This window comes from Tachypleus tridentatus, chromosome 3 (genome assembly GCF_004210375.1).
Source record: "Tachypleus tridentatus isolate NWPU-2018 chromosome 3, ASM421037v1, whole genome shotgun sequence".
Lineage (NCBI taxonomy): Eukaryota > Metazoa > Arthropoda > Merostomata > Xiphosura > Limulidae > Tachypleus > Tachypleus tridentatus.
Genome location: NC_134827.1, coordinates 2,158,675 through 2,178,179, shown reverse-complemented (window position 1 = coordinate 2,178,179; position 19,505 = coordinate 2,158,675). Strand labels below are relative to the sequence as shown.

The 19,505-nt window shown below is 31.9% G+C and overlaps 1 protein-coding gene across 5 annotated transcripts in view; it reads left to right on the top strand.

Annotated features, from left to right (window-relative positions):
- The first annotated feature begins 439 nt into the window (after positions 1–439).
- The window catches only part of LOC143246209 (uncharacterized), a 31,532-nt gene continuing 12,466 nt past the window's right edge, over positions 440–19,505 (top strand). For 3 of the 5 annotated variants that reach the window (XR_013025853.1, XM_076492465.1, XM_076492463.1), the window contains exons 1-7: positions 440–715; positions 2,940–3,643; positions 10,176–10,420; positions 15,587–15,701; positions 17,927–18,048; positions 18,333–18,415; positions 18,956–19,201. Coding sequence is in view for 4 of the 5 variants with exons in the window: in XM_076492465.1 (XP_076348580.1) it covers positions 591–715; positions 2,940–3,643; positions 10,176–10,420; positions 15,587–15,701; positions 17,927–18,048; positions 18,333–18,415; positions 18,956–19,201 (1,640 nt within the window). In the remaining variant the exon portion in view is untranslated. The remainder of the gene's footprint in view (positions 716–2,939; positions 3,644–10,175; positions 10,421–15,586; positions 15,702–17,926; positions 18,049–18,332; positions 18,416–18,955; positions 19,202–19,505) is intronic. The other 2 variants (XM_076492464.1, XM_076492466.1) reach the window with 1 other exon arrangement.

Here is a 19,505-nt window from a genome sequence, read left to right as displayed (position 1 = left end):
TGTCGGTCAATCCCACTATTCGTTGGTAAAAGAGTAGCCCAGGAGTTGGCGGTGGGTGGTGATGACTAGCTGCCTTCCCTCTAGTCTTACACTGCTAAATTAGGGACGGCTAGCTCAGATAGCCCTCGAGTAGCTCTGTGCGAATTTCAAAAAACAAACAAATAAACCCTCTAGCCTTACACTACTAAATTAGGGACGGCTAGCGCATATAGCCTTCTAGTAGATTTGCACAAAATTTAAACCAAACTCTGCATTTTTAATTATCACAGTCATGTTAAGACTTTTACGTTTTTATACGCCAACAATTTATTTTATTTTACTCTTTATTGTTATCAAAATGGATATGTTGTATTAAGGTTATCGTTTGAAATAATTTTTTATGCTTAATAAGGTTATTAATTTTCCTTAAAAAGTTCATTATCAGAAGTATGTTTTAGTCAGTGATGTGTGAAAACATGTATTTGATTTGTAAGCCAAATACATATGATAGAGGTTATTAGTATCATACTTCTTTAAGATTGAACACGCGGTAACTGTAACATGGTATTAGAGTTGTTGGGAGTGAAACTTTCAAAAACAAGAAACAAAATATGAAACATTTACCAGAAGAAATATTAATTAATATATTTATGTATTTAAATCCTTTAGATCTTCTTGCCATTGGTGAACTTTGCAATACATTTTGGAACATCTCTCTACGAAAACAAGTTTGCAGGTAGGTTAAAGACATAAATCTGATTGTTGTCGAATTAAATTATAAAATGCAGGATTGTTGTTGGTACTGACACTAGGACCAAAATTAAAAGGTGGAATGAATGTTATACCATTACGATTCATTAGATTTTGACATATGAGTCTTGACTTGGATTCTTCAGAATCCCACGTGAAAGTATTTTTCTATGAACTTGTGTTTCGTAATATTAGTAGTCATACCAGGGGTGCCTAATTTGGTTAATTTTAAAAGTGGGTGGGCGAAAAAAATGAAAACGACTGAGCATAATAATACATATATACTTAATATAGTATATAGTATCATATTGTTTTTAAGTACCAAGAATGACAAGTACAGAATACATTAGATGTCAGAATCATTATTGTTTAAAAGTATTCAAAATCTATCAGTTTGTGTATGTGTGTGTTGAAAATTGAGTATATTTTATAATGTCAAACTGAAAAATAAGATCATCTCACCAATCTAGCTGGTCTTAAAAGTCCCAAAAGTGTTTTTTTTCCTACTGCTCTGCAGCATGAAAATTCAAGTCTTGTAACAGTTAGTACAAAAAGTGGGAGGGGGCATCCACCACTCTGCCCTATGTGTCAGTTTCCTATGAGTAATGCTAATAATGGATCTTCATTTTAATTTTTATATTTATGTACATGTATAAACTATAATTAATAAACCATCTTGCCACTGATGATCAAAAGTTTCAAATATGCAAAATATTTTTGGTATTTTTTTTTTCTAATTCAAAACTGCTTATGTTTTACTAAAAGAAATTAAATCAAATAAGGCCATTTAGCTTTTATTTAATTTTTAGGTATTAATCAAAAAATAAGAATATTATTAGTATTGATAATTGAGTTATTTACTGTTAATTATGCAAGTACTGGAGTCTGTTGACGTTAATTTCTGATTTTGCTACTACTCAAGGCTGTGAGAGTATACCTTAATACTGGATTTTGACTGACAATTTATTGACTATAATATATTGCTTTTGTAATTGCATTCATTTCTTGTTTGCAATGTATTTGGGGTTGTATTTATTTAAAATAAGAGTTAGAGGGGATCTGATTGAGATGTTCTGGGAAAGGTGTGTACAATCTTTTTCATGGTACCTTCCCATTCTAAATGTACATTTTGGTACACTCTTCATTACATTCTGTATAATATACTTATGTATATAATGTATGTCATTTTTGTTAGTATATTGCATGGTAGTAATAATATTTGTTAGTTTTTTTATATTCCTTTGTTATTACTGGAAAGGGGAGGGTCCTACACACCATTGTTCTAGATTAAAGTGACAAGAAATAATCAGGATTTCATTTCTCTATGGACTAAATCTGAAAAATATTTAAAAAGTTAGCAGTTTAATATTATTTACATATATTCTGCCTTTATCACTTGAATCATATTAAATTTACTAGTGATAAGAGAATGATTGCTTTACCATTCTTTATTGTGTCAAATTATCTAGATATTTGCAAGTTGTTTTTTTCTTCTATTGTGGTATAATTGTATAAAAATTCAAAAACTGTTCCATTTAAACATAAAATGTTAACAAATTTGTGTTACTCAAATATAATATGATTAGAGAGGTTATTTTAGTATGTACCATGTATTGTTGTAGTTAGTTGAATTTGCATGAAAAAGGAAATGTAAATACTAACTTATAGAATAAATAAATAAATTTACTTAGAAGTTTGAAATATAAATGGTATGGAACAATAAAATAGGTTGGACAAGCAATGTAAGTGATAATTTCTGAGAACTGCAAGAAGATAATATGAGGATTTAAAGCAATAGGACATCACATGTTATTTAATGTTCAATAAACAGGAAGATTTTGAATAATATCTTTGAGCACATTGTCATTCAATGCCTCTGCCCCTGCCAAACTGATTTTCTAATAGTCATTAACTTTAATGAATAATATAAGTGATTGACAAAACCTTTAGATTTTAAACACGATATACTGTGCACTGCACTTGTTTATTTTTTGCAGCTAATGTACATTGGGATTTATTTGTGGAAAAATTCAGTGAACTAGATATGTGTAGCTGGACATGTAACATGAAGTTATGAATATGTAATAACTGGAGATGTAAGCATTTTCAAATGTGTAAGACTTGGTTCTTAAAATTTATGTCATGATAGTATGCTTGATTCTTTTATACACATGCAAGAAAGCTTATATACAGTATATATAATTTCCTAGGTATGCAAACTTCAATCACCAGTGGAAAACCAAACCAAGTGATTTTGAAAGATTTTTCATCAAGGAACGAGTCCTAAATATTACAGAACTGAACATAAGCAATGTCAATTGGATAAAAAGTCAAATTTTATTAAAATTTGTGAAAAGATGCAAGCATCTAGAAGCCTTACATATTGTAAACTGCAACTTTACAGCATCTGATTTGAATGTAATCTTTTCAAGACTTCAGGGACTAAATGTATTGTCATGGTCATTGGAGAGTTTAGCTATCAAAGTCCATAGAAGTACTTTTCAACAAAAACTGGAAGATGCTAGTTTCGGTTTGGAGAAATTGCAGAAACTGTATCTTGAAATTCCAGATTCAGATTATGGTTACATTGCAGCATCGTGGATCCTTGCTTACACGTGCAGTCTTGAGGAATTTCATATTCATGCATCATACTACATGCATCTGTTGGGTGCAGCTTGTCCAATATTCAGTTCATTAAAGATTTATAACAAACTGTCTGTACAGAAACTCTCAAAAATTTTTTTTACAGATGATGAAGTGTACACAAATACTTCCTATCCACCTTATGTGGCAGAGAGAAGATTCCTAGCTACTAAGAGTTTAATGAATCAAATAATAAGCATTCACAATCAATCAGAAGAAAGCATTGTGTGGAAAGTTCTGTGGTTATCATCAGGTGCTTTATGTGCTTTAGGTAAACTAAAAAACAAAAGTTATTCAGTTGGTGCTGTTTTAGGTGTTATGTTATGCTAAAAATGTGGTCATAAAGGCATAAAATAAAATGTTATATGATAGTGTATATAATTTACTATGATATAACAACAAAGGACAAAATCATTCTATCCCTCAAATTTAACTAAACAATAAAAACTCAGAGCCAGCCCTTGTAATTCAAATATTTATCAATTTTTCATTACATGAACTTCATCTATGATCTTTAGGCAGCCTGTTCTAAAGGTCAACCACCTTGTCCAAGCTAAAGTTGTCTTCTACCTCCTTCCCCAAATTTATATTTTTTCCCTTTTATCTTACCATTCTCACTTTTAAATAAGAAAAAATGTGTACCTCTCCTCACAATATAGCTATTTTTTTATCTCCAGGGTTTTCACTCTTTTCCCATCTAAACATTGAACATACTTGCTCAAGTATTTTGTACCCCACTTGAATGCCCTTGGTGAATTCTAGTATGCAAAATTCTCCATCATCTTCAATGAGCCTTTTGTCTAGGTACTGTATATAAGTACCTCATTCATATTATGTAATCACTTTTTCTCAACAGTGTTAAGGATGGGTATATATAAACAGGAGTGGTGTGATTATTTACAGTTTGCATTGTGACTTTGAACATGATTGGCATTTCTATGGTTATGTCTTCATTTATATTTATAAATTACTTTAAAAACTTCCAACAGGTATAAGTTCTAGAATTATTGTTTTTACTAAGGAGGACAACCAGACCTGTTTTCTTCCACCTCTGCTGTTGTTTGTCAACAGCCTGGGTGGGGGTCACTCAGTTGAAGCTGTTCGTGATGTGATCTGTTGCAAGATGGAGATGTGAACCAAGGATGTCTCTTTAGGGGGTTTTGAGGAAACTTTTAAAAATGGACCAGGACCAACTTGGAATAATTTAGACTCATGTTTTCTGTCTTCTTTTAAGAGTGGCCTCAACAGAAAATAATTTTGACCAGCCATCTCCAGTCCCTTTTTTTCAGTTGGTTACTCAGATTTGTGAGGTTTTAAGGAACTCCCTCCATTACATTGGACACTACTACTTCCTTGCTGGCAGGAAGGTTGGCAAGTAACTACTTGGTTCTTCCTCTTGATATTGCTGATCATGCTGGGAGATTTGTCACTCAGTTACATAATAAGATAACTATGTCTTGTCCCCCACATTTATCATCACAGCATGCTATGGCTTATCACTGCTAGGAGGAAGTATATTTAGCTTTTCAAGGGATTGATCCCTTTTTGATCTGTGAAACTCTAGATTGTAACCTGTGATCACTTTAAACAGGTCATAGTTTTCTTTATCTTACTCTCATGACAATCCTGAGATATTTATCTTCAATCCAACTTTTGTTTCAAGCCTATCAATGCTCCCATAAGTAATGTGAGAATGAGTTGAAGATTCAGCTGACATCTATCTCATTCAGATTGTCTTTTTCAGTTCTTTCTTTGGTTCCCTGGTAGGTGTGTTGCTGGGATTTATTGGGTAGAGACATGTTACAAAGTATTTACCATCTTCTGCCCTCTGATAGTTAGCTGTAGTTCTAAAGACGTTAGAATCACAAATTGATATAGTCTGTTTACTTTTTTTAATTAACATTGGCTTCTTGCCTTTCTTCAGCTTGGGGCATTAATTTGGGAGTGTGAGGCCATCATGTTTCCTGACTCCCTTCCTTTGGTTTGTATGGGAACCATAAAGTAGTTTATCCCTTATTCTCAGTTGGACTAATGACAATGGCATCTGTGACTATCATGATGGCAGGAAAGTAATGGGTGCATAATTACATCACTTTCTGGACATCTGGAGTTCTTTTTCCAGGGATCCATGGGTACTTCATGTTCTGGCTTCAAGGTTGGACATTCAATTTAAATCACCTCCATCATTGTTTGCATAACCTGTTGCCTTCTCACCTTTAACAGATCCATGGGGAGTAGAGCTTCATTTCAGGACCATATGAGAGTTGTTGGTTAAAAGGGAAGCACAGAGGGTAGAACCTGTTCTTCCAGGATTTTATTTCTATTTATTTGTTATACCCAAGAAGGCAGGAGATTGGGATCCAATAATCAATCTCTCTTGGCTCAACCAATTTTTAGATCCTCCTTGATTTACAATGGAATCTCTTCTCTGCATGTGATGGCACTTAGTGCTAAGACACTGGATGACCAAGTTTGATGTTACAGATGCTAATTTACATAGCAGAATCATCCTGGAAGTTTCTAAAATTTGTGTACAAGGGTTGGTACTGCAGTTCATTGCTCTACATTTTGGGCTTGCATCAACACCTTATGTCTTCTGCAGAGTTGTTAAAGCTTTTTCTCTTCACCTGCATTCTTTGGTTCTGTGTGCACATCATTATTATATGAACAACTGGTTCCTTCTCGACCATCCTATCAGAACAACACTCTAAGCTTCTCCTTTCGGAAGCCACAAAAGTTGGTTTCCTTATCATACTGGAGATATAAATTATTTCACCAACATATTATCTAATCTCTCTGGGTGTGTATTTCAATACATTCTGATCCTCTGGATCATTCTGTCTCATTACTGAGAAGCAACATCATTTATTGCAAATGGTATTTGGATCAGAACAACATTGCTATTTGGGTGCCCATTCCACTACTTCATCTTGAGATCAATCTCCTGACAGATGCATTTCTTATCTTCAAGATCAGAAATTCCAAAGTATTTGGACAGAAGATGAGCTATCGGTCATTTACCTCTTTCTTTCTTTGTGAACCTGACAATGACCAAATAAGGTCGAAACATTTCTTGCTCCTCTACATAGAATTTTCTCTACCCATACCAGCTGTTTTTACATATATTTTTCTCTACAAGTGGGTTTTCTTGTCATCATGAAGTGTACCCTCTGTATCAATAGTCTTGTACTCATTGCAGTACAGTGGGAAATGGTTCAAGGTCTGTCTCTTATGAAGAAAAACATTTTCATTGTACATTTTAATAATTCCACGGTTGTATATCAAATTTTTCATCAAGAAGGCACCCATTCTCAAGACCTATGTTTTCATTACTTGGATCTTGTCTGCTTGGTTCATTCCCATTGTATGAGTCTTTTAGCTTGTCGTGTTTCAAGAGTGATGAACTTATTTGCAGATCACTTGTCTTGACCTCACTGGATTCTACCAATGGAATGGATGCTCTTTCATAAGGTTTTCCAGTGTATTTGTTCTCAGTTTGGGTCTCCAACAATTGATGCTTTTGCAGTCCATTGGAATTCATAATTGCAGTTGTTTGGTCTCCAAATACCTCATTCTTAAGCATTGGAAGTAGATGTGTTCAGTCAGAATTGAAAAGGTTTGCATCTGTATTCCTTTTCCCTGGTGCAGAGAGCCCTCGTGTAGCTTTGCATGAAATTCCAAACAAACCAAACTTTTTCCCTGATTTGGCTGTTGCCTCAGGTTCTAATTATAGTTTTCCCACTCCCTGTCTATTTCTTATGATTGCACTATACTTGTCAGCACAAATGTGGTTTTATCACCTCCTGAGAGTAATATTAACCAATTTCCGATCTTCTGGAACCTGCCAATTATTCAAGGACTTGGAAAAAACAGTAGTAAGTAGGTTCACATATTTAGTTATTAACTTCTTTCAGAACCATTGAGTAAATATTATTTTGCCAAGGAGCTTTATTATTTTTCAAACTTTTTTTTAGGAATATTGCTTTAATCTTCATTTGGAAAAATTGAAGAAAAAGTAGAATTTAATAACCTAGCCATCTAATAATTATCAGGAACTTGTCTTCCTATATTTTCCCTCAAAGGTCCTACTCCCATCTTAACAATTTATTTACCCTTAATCTATTCAAAGAAATCTTCACTGTTATATTTTACATTTTCAGCCAACTTTTTTTTTACTTTATTTTAACCATCTCTTGATCATTTCTAATACTACAAAGCTCTAGATATTGCAGTTAATTAAAACTTCTTACATTTCTACTTCTTTTCTCTCATTTTTATCCTTTATACCCACTGTCAGCCAACTTTGTTTTGTTTTTTTAATTTACAACTACCCTTTTATATATGTGTGTGTGTGTAAAAAGCAACACAAGAAACTGAACTTCCACAGTAAGTTCTGGCCCTCTCAGGTCACAATCATGCTATCTTTGAAAATTAGAACAAATCTTTTCAAAACATCATATACAAAGAACATTTAATCTGTAACTGACTTGTGAGAAGAAGGAGTTCCAAAATGTGGAAACGCCTGTCTTGTGTCCATAAGATTTGTTCAAACATGATGTCAAACAACTATCTTACAAAACAGCAGTTAACTTTCATGACTGATCAAGTCACAGAAAGTAACACCTTAGACTGTAATTTATCATTAGACCTCAACCAGACTTAAGCAGTGCAGAGTCAAAACGTAGGAAAATAACAAATTCTGTGAATAAAAAATATACAATATTTTGGCAGATATATTGTGTCATCATATTAAAATTGCAGCAGTAGAAAATTTGTCTGCTAAAAAAGAGTATCAAGGTAATGCAAAAGAATGCCAGGCATTATAATAAAGCTAAATTAAATTTGGAAGTGATATTTATACTGTCACAAAACTAATAATTTTGAAACTAGGCTTGCAATAAAAAAAGGTTTCAGAAGTGAATAAAGTTAAAAAAGCTCAACAATTTAGTATTTGTAGCAACCAAGGAGACTAAAGTTACAAGAATGATAAAGTAACCCTGGAGGAATATAAAATAATAATATACATGTAATCTTGTGAAAAAACTGAAAATAAAGACTGCAAACCGATTTGCACAAATTTAATAAGCATAAGTGATTAACCAAAAGAAAAAGTTTCCCAACCTTCAGTTGCCATATGCTTGTAGTTAATGTAGAAGAGAAACATTTAAATTCTTTTTTCCAAATTACATGTTTTTATGAATTTCAAAAATGCACATTATAAAGTACTATAACATTAAAAAAAATGAGCATTATGTTTGTTCATTCAGAGTGGGGTATGAATACAAGAAAATTGCACAAAAAATCTTTATAATCTCACCAGAAAATATAAAATCAGCTAAATTATGTCTCACTCTTTCAATTATATTGGGTTAAAATTTTTTTCAATTCGCAACCAAAATTACAATGTATTTCTTCTGTGATATTTAATGTATGATTATTACATTTTTTATTTATTAAAAAAGCATTAAGAATAAAAATAAATCATCACTTCTAAGGTACAGTTAAAGTAAACTGAAATGACAAAATTGATGGACTCATTGTGCAAAAAATATTTTTGTTGTTATTTTTTGCTTACTGTAACAGTATTTGATCTTGAAATTAATAACTGAAAGAAATTGTAATAATAACAAGCTCATAGTTTCAGACCAATCAAACCAGAGTTTTAAAAAATATTTGAATTAATCACTCAACTTTCAATTAGAAATGTAAAGTAATAAGAAGCTTAAACAAATATTTAAATGTCTTTCAAAAGCTTGTAAGTGAAATGTCTGGTGCTAGAATGCAGCACTGATATTGCTGTTATCATATGATTTTAGAGAATGTTTTACACACAAAGTGTATTTGTGTATTAGTTAAGTTAAAGCCCATTCATTACAAATTTTCTAAAATTTAACAAACATATGATCATTAGCCAAATGGTTTATTAATAATTTGTAAAGCAATTTTTTTAGAGTTTTCTTGGATAAACTTATTTTGATTTCAGTTTTAATTTCTATTTTTTAACATGTAACATATGTTTTAGGTGGCATTAATATGCTTTATCTTTTGGGCTCTGTTACAAGAATGATTTTTAAGGAACCTCATTTAAGCACATTTTGATTGAAGTACTGGAAGTTGAATTTGACATTACAGTTTACTTGTAGTTTGGCATTGCAGCTTATATGTGAAACAAAATGTTTTTGCTCAGTAAAGATTTTTGCACTGATTACCCACTTTAAGAATTATACAGTTTTAATCATTAAAATGTTCATTCCATAATAACTAATTCCTATCTTTCAGCACATACAGTGGCTTTTTTGCAAAACTTTATGTATGTATAGGATATGGCAAATTGTTTGTATTTGTGTTTTATACCTCAGTTGTATTTTCTTGTAAACAACTTTTGTATATTGAAAGAACTATTTGGTTATTTTGCAGTAAAACCAATTAATAGTTTTTTTTTAGTGATAAATATAATCCTTTTTTGCATTTATGGGTGACGTTTCAATAACATTGTTTTTAGGTGATGAATTTCTTAGGACCTTTTAGAGGATTACCTTTCCTTAGGAGACTTACAGTTTCTTCTACTTGCAACTTATTGTTTAGAAAATCTTAGGATTACATTTATTGAAGAGTCCAAGAAGGTTAACACAGCTTTCTCAGTAAACAGTAGCTATTTTCAACACTTCACACTTGTCCCTTGCCAAGTATAACTTTCTTGACAGTTTACATGTTCACATTTTAAAATATTCTTGAAAAAAATGTAAAAAATCCCTCATTGTGTGATATATTTTACTAATTTTTTGTTGTTGAAATTTTTGTAGCTGAACACAACATTTTAAAGAAAGATGATATAAAAGCAAGTGACATATCATTTCACGTGAACCATTCTCATGAAACCGGTTTGGAGCAAGTTGGCTATTACCTAGAAAATTGTGACTTGGGAAGTGTGAAACAACTTGAGGTAGATATAGACAAAATGGACCTGATTAATATCAGCAGACTGAGTGCTTCTCTTGTATCTTTCTCATTGTTGAGCTTTAAACCTTGGTTGGAAAGCTCAGAAGAGGTATGTTCTACTTACTGTGCCAAAGACATTGGCCACATTTCAAAGTTATTCAAGAGTCTGTCCTTAAAGGAGTTTGAACAGTCAAGTTTTTTTTATATGAATTGTATATCTGTCTGTTGAGCTTTATAAATTTACCTGTACTGTAATACTGTAACTGCCATCTGGATGTAGTTTTATTTAATATTTAAAGTATCAGTTTTATACAAGTAATTTTTAGTTTTTGCATTATGTAGTTTTAAATAATTTTTTATATCTGAAGAAGTATTTAGTTATACATGAATTAATCCTTACAAACTATGTTTTTGCCAATAGTATGGGTCTACCTTATGTAATATATCGAAAACTTCTTAAAAAACATTACTTTTCTTTGAATCAAAAGTTTGTGGACTTATTGTAACATCTGTTAGTAGTTTTATTTCATATTCATGATAATTTTTCAAAAGATAAATTCATTCCTTAATACAACAAATAGTGGTGCTATATGATGTAGTTTAAATAATAATTTCTTTTGATGTAATTTTTGCTTGTGCCAAGACTTGGAACTTCCCCAATTTTTCTCCTTCCTACTAACCTCAATTACTGTCCACCATTTACAATATGCAGTTTTTTGCATTTCTTTTGTTCAAGAATATTAAATGTATAATTATGCCTCATGTGCTATTGATGCAATCTCTAAGCCAGACACATTCTGTCACATAGTGCAAATTATATTTGAATTGCACTTTCACATTTGTTGTTAGTCCCTTTGTTGGACGAGTTTTATTTCTTTTTAACAACTGTGTCTCACCCAACAATTTGGCCTTTATCAGTTTATCAAAAGCTGGTAACTGTTTCTGCCCATGGTATTTTTTACAAAACCAATACTTTTTTCTCCTCAAGAATAATATTCATCTCTGAATTCTCTAATAAAATATAATTTAAAGAAATAATTGTTATTTAGGCTTTAATTAATTATTTATGCCAATTCATCACCAAGCTGGTAATTAATGTGAGAAGACTCATCAAAATCTCATGCAACATCTTTGCAGTTATGTTATCTTCTCTGAATACAAATTTTTCTTTCCTAGCTTTACTAATTCTGATTAATTGGATATAGTGTTTGTCATCAAAGCACTGCTACCAAGCATTTCTTAGTTGTTGTGTAACAACTCCTGTGATTTTTTTTTTAATGAAGTATTTCTTACAGATGTGAGTTAAGTATTCGCAACTGGATAGACCAAAGAGTTTTTGGTACAGTTTTGAAACTTATGGCTGATGAATTTGTAGGTGGTTCCCACATACATGTAATACTATCTATAGCTATGAATGCTGAATCTTACATGAACCTTATAGAAAAAACAAGAGCATGTCAATTTTGGAAAAAGAAATGAAGAAATGGTTTAGAGGACAGCTTCTAGGATAGAAGGATTGCATTATGAGAATAAACTGATATTTTTTCTTTAGAAAAAAAAAAGAAGAGTAAGAGGTGATCTTATTGAAGTTTAAATTATCTGATTGACTAATAAAATAGAGGCTTTTGATATATTTGTTATTTCTGAAGACTAAGATGAGAAGACACAAGTTTATGATTTGGAAACAACAGACTATTAGACCCTTCATTCTTCCTAATCTCAGTTCTCTTGTATTTAAAATAGTCCCTTATAAATCTCATATATTTGAGTATATTTGTCTTGTTAGTACAGAAGAACAAAGGATCTCTTTCATTCTTAAAATTTTTTACTTCATTAGTATTATTGTACCATTCAGTAGAGTACTAAAATCATCTGGGAACAGGTTAGATTCAGAAACTACTATAGTTCCTTTTAAACATGATAATACAGAAATCATATATTCTGTTATAATACCTCACTTCCACACACAAAACTGCATCTTGTGCATCTGCTTGCAATAACTCTCACTGTGTATTTGCACTCAATAACTTCATTCATTTTCTCAGTATTGTCTAGAACAGATGTTATTTAAATTGTATTAACCAGTTACATGAGATTTGAGATGGTTTGCAAAAGTTGAATTTTGTTTGAGCATTTCTAGTTTTTTTTATTACTAAATGGAAATCAACTTTGAATTCTCCAGTGTCTTTCTCTTTGTCTTAACACAGAACCTTTGTCTATTGTGGCAACTGTAGGCTTGTTGTCTATGGAGGATAGGACAACCATTGATTAATCGTTTATGGATTATTTAATGCACACTGGGTCTTCTCCTTCCATTTGTTTGGTTTATATTCCTTCTACTTCATTGGACATAATGGTGATGATTTTCCTGGCTATTTCTCCTGGTAGGGTTAGCTCTAGACATAGCACTATCTGTGAAAAACAGTCCTTACCCTACTAGTTTTTTTCTTTGATGTGGTTTCTCAGGTATGTACCTTTCTTTTTCTTTTCCCTTGTATTCTGATTCTTTCTGTGTTTGTTACATATAACCCATACTTTGTCGTCTTTCAATTGCTTTTATGGCCCATGCTGACTTATTTTTAAATAACTCTACACTTGTGTTAACATGCTTTGTCCTCCTCATTTACTTGCCTCTTTTCTCCTAGCTTACAGCATTCTTTGCTTTCATGACTCCATTCCCAGTTGTATTATTTCTATTTACCTGTTTGGTGGTTTGACCCTTTCAATTGTATTTAATGTTCTGGTGTCTGATTTTCATCTGTTATTTGCCACCTTCTACATTACCTCATGTTATTTCATCTTATATCTGGTGCACTTCATTGTACTCTCAGGGAGGGTTTTCTGAAGAAGTTGGTTCTATTCTCTTCACTACATTGATCAGCATTACTTCTGATCTGTCATTTATTTCACAAATACATTTATGTCAGGCTGGGGTACATGCTCTCCCATCTTTTCTCATGAATCAATTTGTCCAACAATTCTACTGTTGTTTCATATTTCAGCTGTTAGTGTGGTATTCATTCCAGAGCTCTTTGCTTCTGATTTCTGAACCAATTAATTTTGACTCTGAGCCTGGTAGAGGTTTGCCTCTCTTGTCCTCTCTTACTTCATTTAAACTCTTGTCCGATTTCCATGCCTGAATGGGTTCTTTGTGTTGTTTTATTAATTTATATACATACCCAGTTTGATCTGTTGGCATTTTGTTCTTTATGCCACCTTCACTCTAGACATGCTTCCTTTTTTTTCTTGGCTATGGTCATTGTCATTCAGATACTTCTGCCATTAATGTTTCCCATACTTTCCTTCACAATACTTCTTTGTGCTTCTCTTCTAACTGGGCCTTTCTTTATGAGACTTCTGTTGCTTGGGAAGGTGATTGACTCTCTCCCTTGGATCCATATTATTTTCTACAACCACTTTGGACAATTGGGTGTTATTTTACATATTACATTTCCTTTTGAAGTTCCTGTCAATGTTTCTTTTTCTCTTGGGATCCCTCTTCATTCAGGGACCATTTGCCTTCTACCCCTACTGAGTAGGTCTGCCAACTTTTTATGGTTAGTATATTCTTTACAGGATATTAATGCTTGTAGGGTTTTTGTGTTTTTTGTTTTACACTTTGTCACATTGCTATCAGCACCTGTCTCTTTTGCATTTAGTTTATGTCAGTCCTTTGGTAAAATTCTTCAGACTGGCATGTAGGTGACTCTGCACTCATTCATTTTTCGTTATCTTCATCATCTGGCTGTCTTGTCTCCAACTAAATTTTATTTTCCTCCAGTGACTATCCTTCAGTCCACACACTGCCTTTGAAAAGGGTAAGTATATTTCATTTTCTCACTTCCAACCTGAAAAGATCCTGCCAGGTGGTTGATGTTGTTTCTCAGAATATGTTTACTTTCCAAAATTTACATAGGGTCAGGGGTATTGGAAAGTGCTAATTTTATAGTATATTTCATTTTCTCACTTTCAGCCTGAAAAGATCCTGCTAGGTGGTTGATGTTGTTTCTCAGAATATGTTTACTTTCCAAAATTTACATAGGGTCAGGGGTATTGGAAAGTGCTAATTTTATATGTTCTGGTTCTACCAGTACCCACTCTTGAGATGGAGTGATCCACAAAAGCATTAGAAGTATCTTTACCATTTCCATGGATTATCATGGAAAAAAACCAACATTAGTGAAATGTCTGCTCTCTTCTTTAGTTTATGCACTTATTGAATTTTAAAAATATGGTTTTGTGGTCACCCATTGCACTGTCTTATATACATTTTTGACAGGTATCCTGTGGCAATCTGGGAATTTTTCTTGGTCTTTCCAGTACAAATATGTCCTCTTCCTTTCTTCAAATTGAGCACTGGAGACTCTTTCCACTTCTCGGTTTCTATCTGTTGTGATGGAGGTCCTTGAAGAATCTACATGTGTTAAGCTTAGCAAAAAGCAGTGAGAAATACAGTAGTGGCAAACTGCCAGTATAGTAGGGATCACTCCTTGAACAGCTAATGTAGTCTCTTCTTGTAGCCAGACTCTATCCAGTAGTTAAGGTTAACATAATCGGTTTGGTCTTATCTCATCCTAACCACACTACATATATTGGCTTGCCAACTGCTTATGTGCAGGTGCTTTGTTGGTCATCATCACATTCTGCCCATCCTTGTGACACTTAGACTCTTTCATCCTTCCATTCTTTTTATTCTGTAAAGAAGAGTACATCTTGATCAAGACAAAATACAGTTTTTTATGGGTATGCCCATATGGAGCTCCTGTCAACTTGTGTTATGCTTGAAAGACTTTCCCTTTGGGCACCTTCTGAGGGGAGCTCATTTAAGTTTAAAATTTGCACCATCCCTTCCACTAAATTTAGCATGGGATTATAGCATTTCTGTGTATGGTGGTGAGGTATTGTTTTGTAAGTTATCATTTTCTTTATTTGAAAATTCATTTCCAACAGATACTCACCTCTGTAGACATTCCCATTCTTCTTTCCCACTTCTTTTCTAAAAATGAGTTTATCTGTTGTGCAGATATACAGGAGATTTACTGTACATGAAGGTTGTGTTGCTTTCCTATAAGTGGAGGGTTATTTTTGTATAATTATGTCATCATGCACGAGGGCAATTAATGTTAAGCAATGTTAGTGGTAAGCAAATCTCAGAGGCAGATATATTAGGGAAATAACAATTATGTGTGATGAAGTGAGTACCTATCAGAAATACATTTTCAGATTATGAAAGTGTTAACATTTCATTTATTTTGTATTGGTTTTTGTTTGACAGACAAGGAATCAGATGAGTCATCTCTTTAAAATATGTTGGAATATAACAGAATTAAACCTCACTGGCATCCACTTTGTAAGCAATCACCCATGTTGTGAAATTGCACAGCTCAGAAGTGAGTTTCATGATATTTTCCATCTATTTTGCTCTTGTTTTTGATATATGTTTAATTTTTATCATTATATCATATACTTTTTGAAGATTGTTGATAAATTAACAAAATTTGTGAAAAATATGAAAGTTTTTGAGCTCTCTACTTCTTAATATTAGAACACTTACTAAAAGTTAAAGATGTGTTATATTTAATTCTTAGGATGCTAAACCAAAGGAATTTAAAAATTATGAATATAAACTTTGTGATAATAACATTTAAAGACTTTAACATTAAACAGAAATAACAGTTCACAGAGGTGTTTTTCACCAAAGCACTTATTGTAAATGGTACAAGTCAACTGTAAATTGTTTGTTCTTTTCCCAAAACCAGACATTTATTATACTGGTCATTGTGAGCTGTGATTTTTTTTTATTGTTTAGCAAATTTAAAAAACTTCAGTTTGGAGTACTAGTAATAAAAACATTTTTATAATGCCTCTATCAGTACATTGTTTGTAGTTTCAAGTATGGAATATTCAACATCATGGAAAGCTATCAAATGGTGCAACAAAGCATGAATTATTAAGTGTTGTCCACAAAAAAATAGGACTTCCCACACTGTTGGAAATAATTGTGGTACCTCATATGTTGAGAATTACTTTGTCATTGGTAAATTGTGAGGTATTGGTCACTAAACAGTTCCTAAATTTTTTGTTGTATTTTAATTTAGGTTTTGCTTTTGTATGCTCATCAGCAAAGGTTTTTGTAATTTTTATGGTCTATTTGGGCTGATTAAGCCCGTAATTATTAACTTGTTTACTTATCATTCATTACTGGTGAGATCCACAAAATATTTCTTGTCGAATAATTTTACATTTTTGCTTGTTACAAGATTTAATGTAAATAACTACCCAGAAATTGTGGTGAAACATTTATTCACTATGTAAAGTGCATAAGGGGGAAGTCCAACAGTAATTAAATGTATTAATTTCAGTTTTGGCAAAATTTTTAGATAAAATATTTTCTGTGACTTGTGTTAGTATAGATCTTGTAACCAACAATTTCATTGACTCCAAAACTAATTGGTGCTTAGATATTTTACAAAAATTTCCTTAAAAATTTGATTTGTACCATGTAGATTGTACCAGTGATTCTACAGTTGAAAGCTACCCCAATCACTTGACTTTTCTATCCAGCTATAAATTACATTATAAAATAGTAAGGCAAAATGTTAGAAAATAAACAAAACTATTTCAATCACTTTTTTCATTTATATTTAGTCAATACAATTTTCTATTTTTGCAAGGATATAATTTAACTGGAAAGTGCTGGGTAAATCATCCATCCTTACAACTAATTATAGCTCACCTACCCAGTACTCTAGATTTTGTATATGGCCTTTCTTCCAGCTCTTTTTATCCTGGAATAATTCAGCCAACAACAGCATCTGCAATCTTTTTATTTTTTATTTGCCTTAAAGTTTTTAAATCATTTTAAATCATTTATAATCTTTTTGATGAATAAAATTTTTTTATCTTTTGTGGGTAATGCAGTCTCATCTTAGTGTTACTGATTATGTCAGTAAATCAAAAATGCACAAAAAATAAGATATATTTGGATTTACTGAATACTTTTGCCTACATAAGAAGTATTCTCATTGGAGAGTTAGAGTGCTTGTGCAAATAAAGCTTAGACACAAAAATATTTAATGTGAATGCAAACATTTATTACCTTTTGTTTTAATTTTAGTTCATTCTTTTATAATTTGTTAAGATGCAGGAAATTGCGTTTCTGATATTCTTTATTTTCCAAAAATTTACAAGTTAGCATGCCTTTAATAAACACACAATGTTGGGCCTTTGGGCTAAGATCTGCCCCAGACTGTTAAGGTTACCTGCAAACTTTAATTATCACCCACATGCCATAAAAGGTAATGAAAACCAATATCTGATTGAAATACAAATATAACAAGTTAAATAGTTTCAAACAGTATATTTATTTTTTTCTGTTTATAATGTCCAAGATTTTTAATAGTACATATAAGCATAAATATCAAAACCAATGGGATCAAAATATTTCAAAGTTCTCAAGTGATTTTTAATATATTTGAAGTATGATACTTTAATGTTTTTCCTTCTTGAATAAAATTAATTTTACGAGCTTCTACAACTTTCATTTTCAAGTTTGAGAACTGAATTCATTTATTTTTTTTTATCCAAGTTGTAATGATTTCAAGATCTTATTTAGGATTAAGAAAACTGAAACTTCACAGCTGTGCTGTACGTGCAGATATGCAAAATTTTACTAAGAATTTTGATGCTGAGAGAAGAGTTATAGGTCTTCACAAACGTCCAAGGCTTGAAATTGAGGTAATAGTACATACGTGTTTGTGTGTGTGTGTTGGTTATTTTTCTTCTGTAAACATTTGTATTCAGCATGTTGTCATGTTTGAGTCAATTCCTGTGGCAAAATTCAGAACAATTTATGTAGCTCACAAATTTGATACAAGTAATTTTTAAAAAGCTATGCTTTTATCCAAAACTTTTGTAGCAAGTTTGATGTTGGTGGTGAAGGTTGGAGTTCAATCAGGATGTTGAAAATAAAGTATTTTTAATGTATGTCTCTTTTATTTATATAAATTTCTTTACCTAAGCGTGAAGGATCAGTACCCCTGAAAGAGTTGGCAGAACATTGTCCATTTTTAGAAGAATTAGACATTGAAGGGTGGGATTGCACGTAAGAAAATGTCTTCTTAACATTGATTTTATGTAATGACTTCTGTTTAATTTTTAAAACTCATACTTTATCCTTCAAGTATACTGTTCATTGGATCTTATAAATGATTCTAGAATTACAGTACATTGTATTTAAATTGATACTTGTAAATTACATCTAAGCAAAATTTACAAGTTGTATATATCAAGCTTTGTGAACATCTGCACAGTTAAACAAAAGCTTATGCTGAAATTATTTTGAAGTGTATTTATCAAGTTGTCGACTTGTTAGTAAAGGTAGAAAAGTAGTCATGTGATAGGTTGTGAGAGTTAGGTGTTTCATGGGATAAATTGGCTTTAATCAGCATCTTTGGGCAAATATTACTTTAAATTTAAAAATAAAGTGCATAATCTTGGTCATTTTGATTGTAGCAAATTTTACCTTAACTATTACAAGCTTGGGTTTTCTAAAACATATTATTCATATATAACAAGAAGTAGATATCAATGAAAAGTGGTGCTTTTGCTTCGGCATGTAAGTTCTGTATTATTTTTTATATAGGAAAACAAAACATGGAAATTGTGGAGGCCAAGATCTCATACCAGTCTCCAGATTTAAGCATCTTAGGGCACTCACACTTTCATACTTGGCAGGAGTTCGCCATGGAAAATTTCTTGAATTAATAGGGGAAAACTGTCAACTTCTACAACAGTTGAGGCTACATTATGTGGGGGAATATGCTCACATCACATATTTGGCTTCTCTCCTAGTGACTTTAAGAAATCTTAATCGTCTGATTGATCTTAGGCAAGTTTTCATAAGGTGTACACTATGTCAAAACTGCAGTGAATTTTCATTAATATTTTACCTCAAATGCATAACCAGATATTTTATTTATTGTTTTGAGTTCAATTCTTTGACAGTTCATTTGAATAATTACTCTAAATTTAAGTATGATATATTTTTTTGTTTATATTCATTAATGTTTTTTGTAGTGCTAAGACAAATTGAAATGAAGACTATGTTGATCATAAGAGTTGTAATGTCCATCAGTAAAATGTATATTACAACCTATTGCACTTTGGATGAAAAATATATCATATGGCATGTG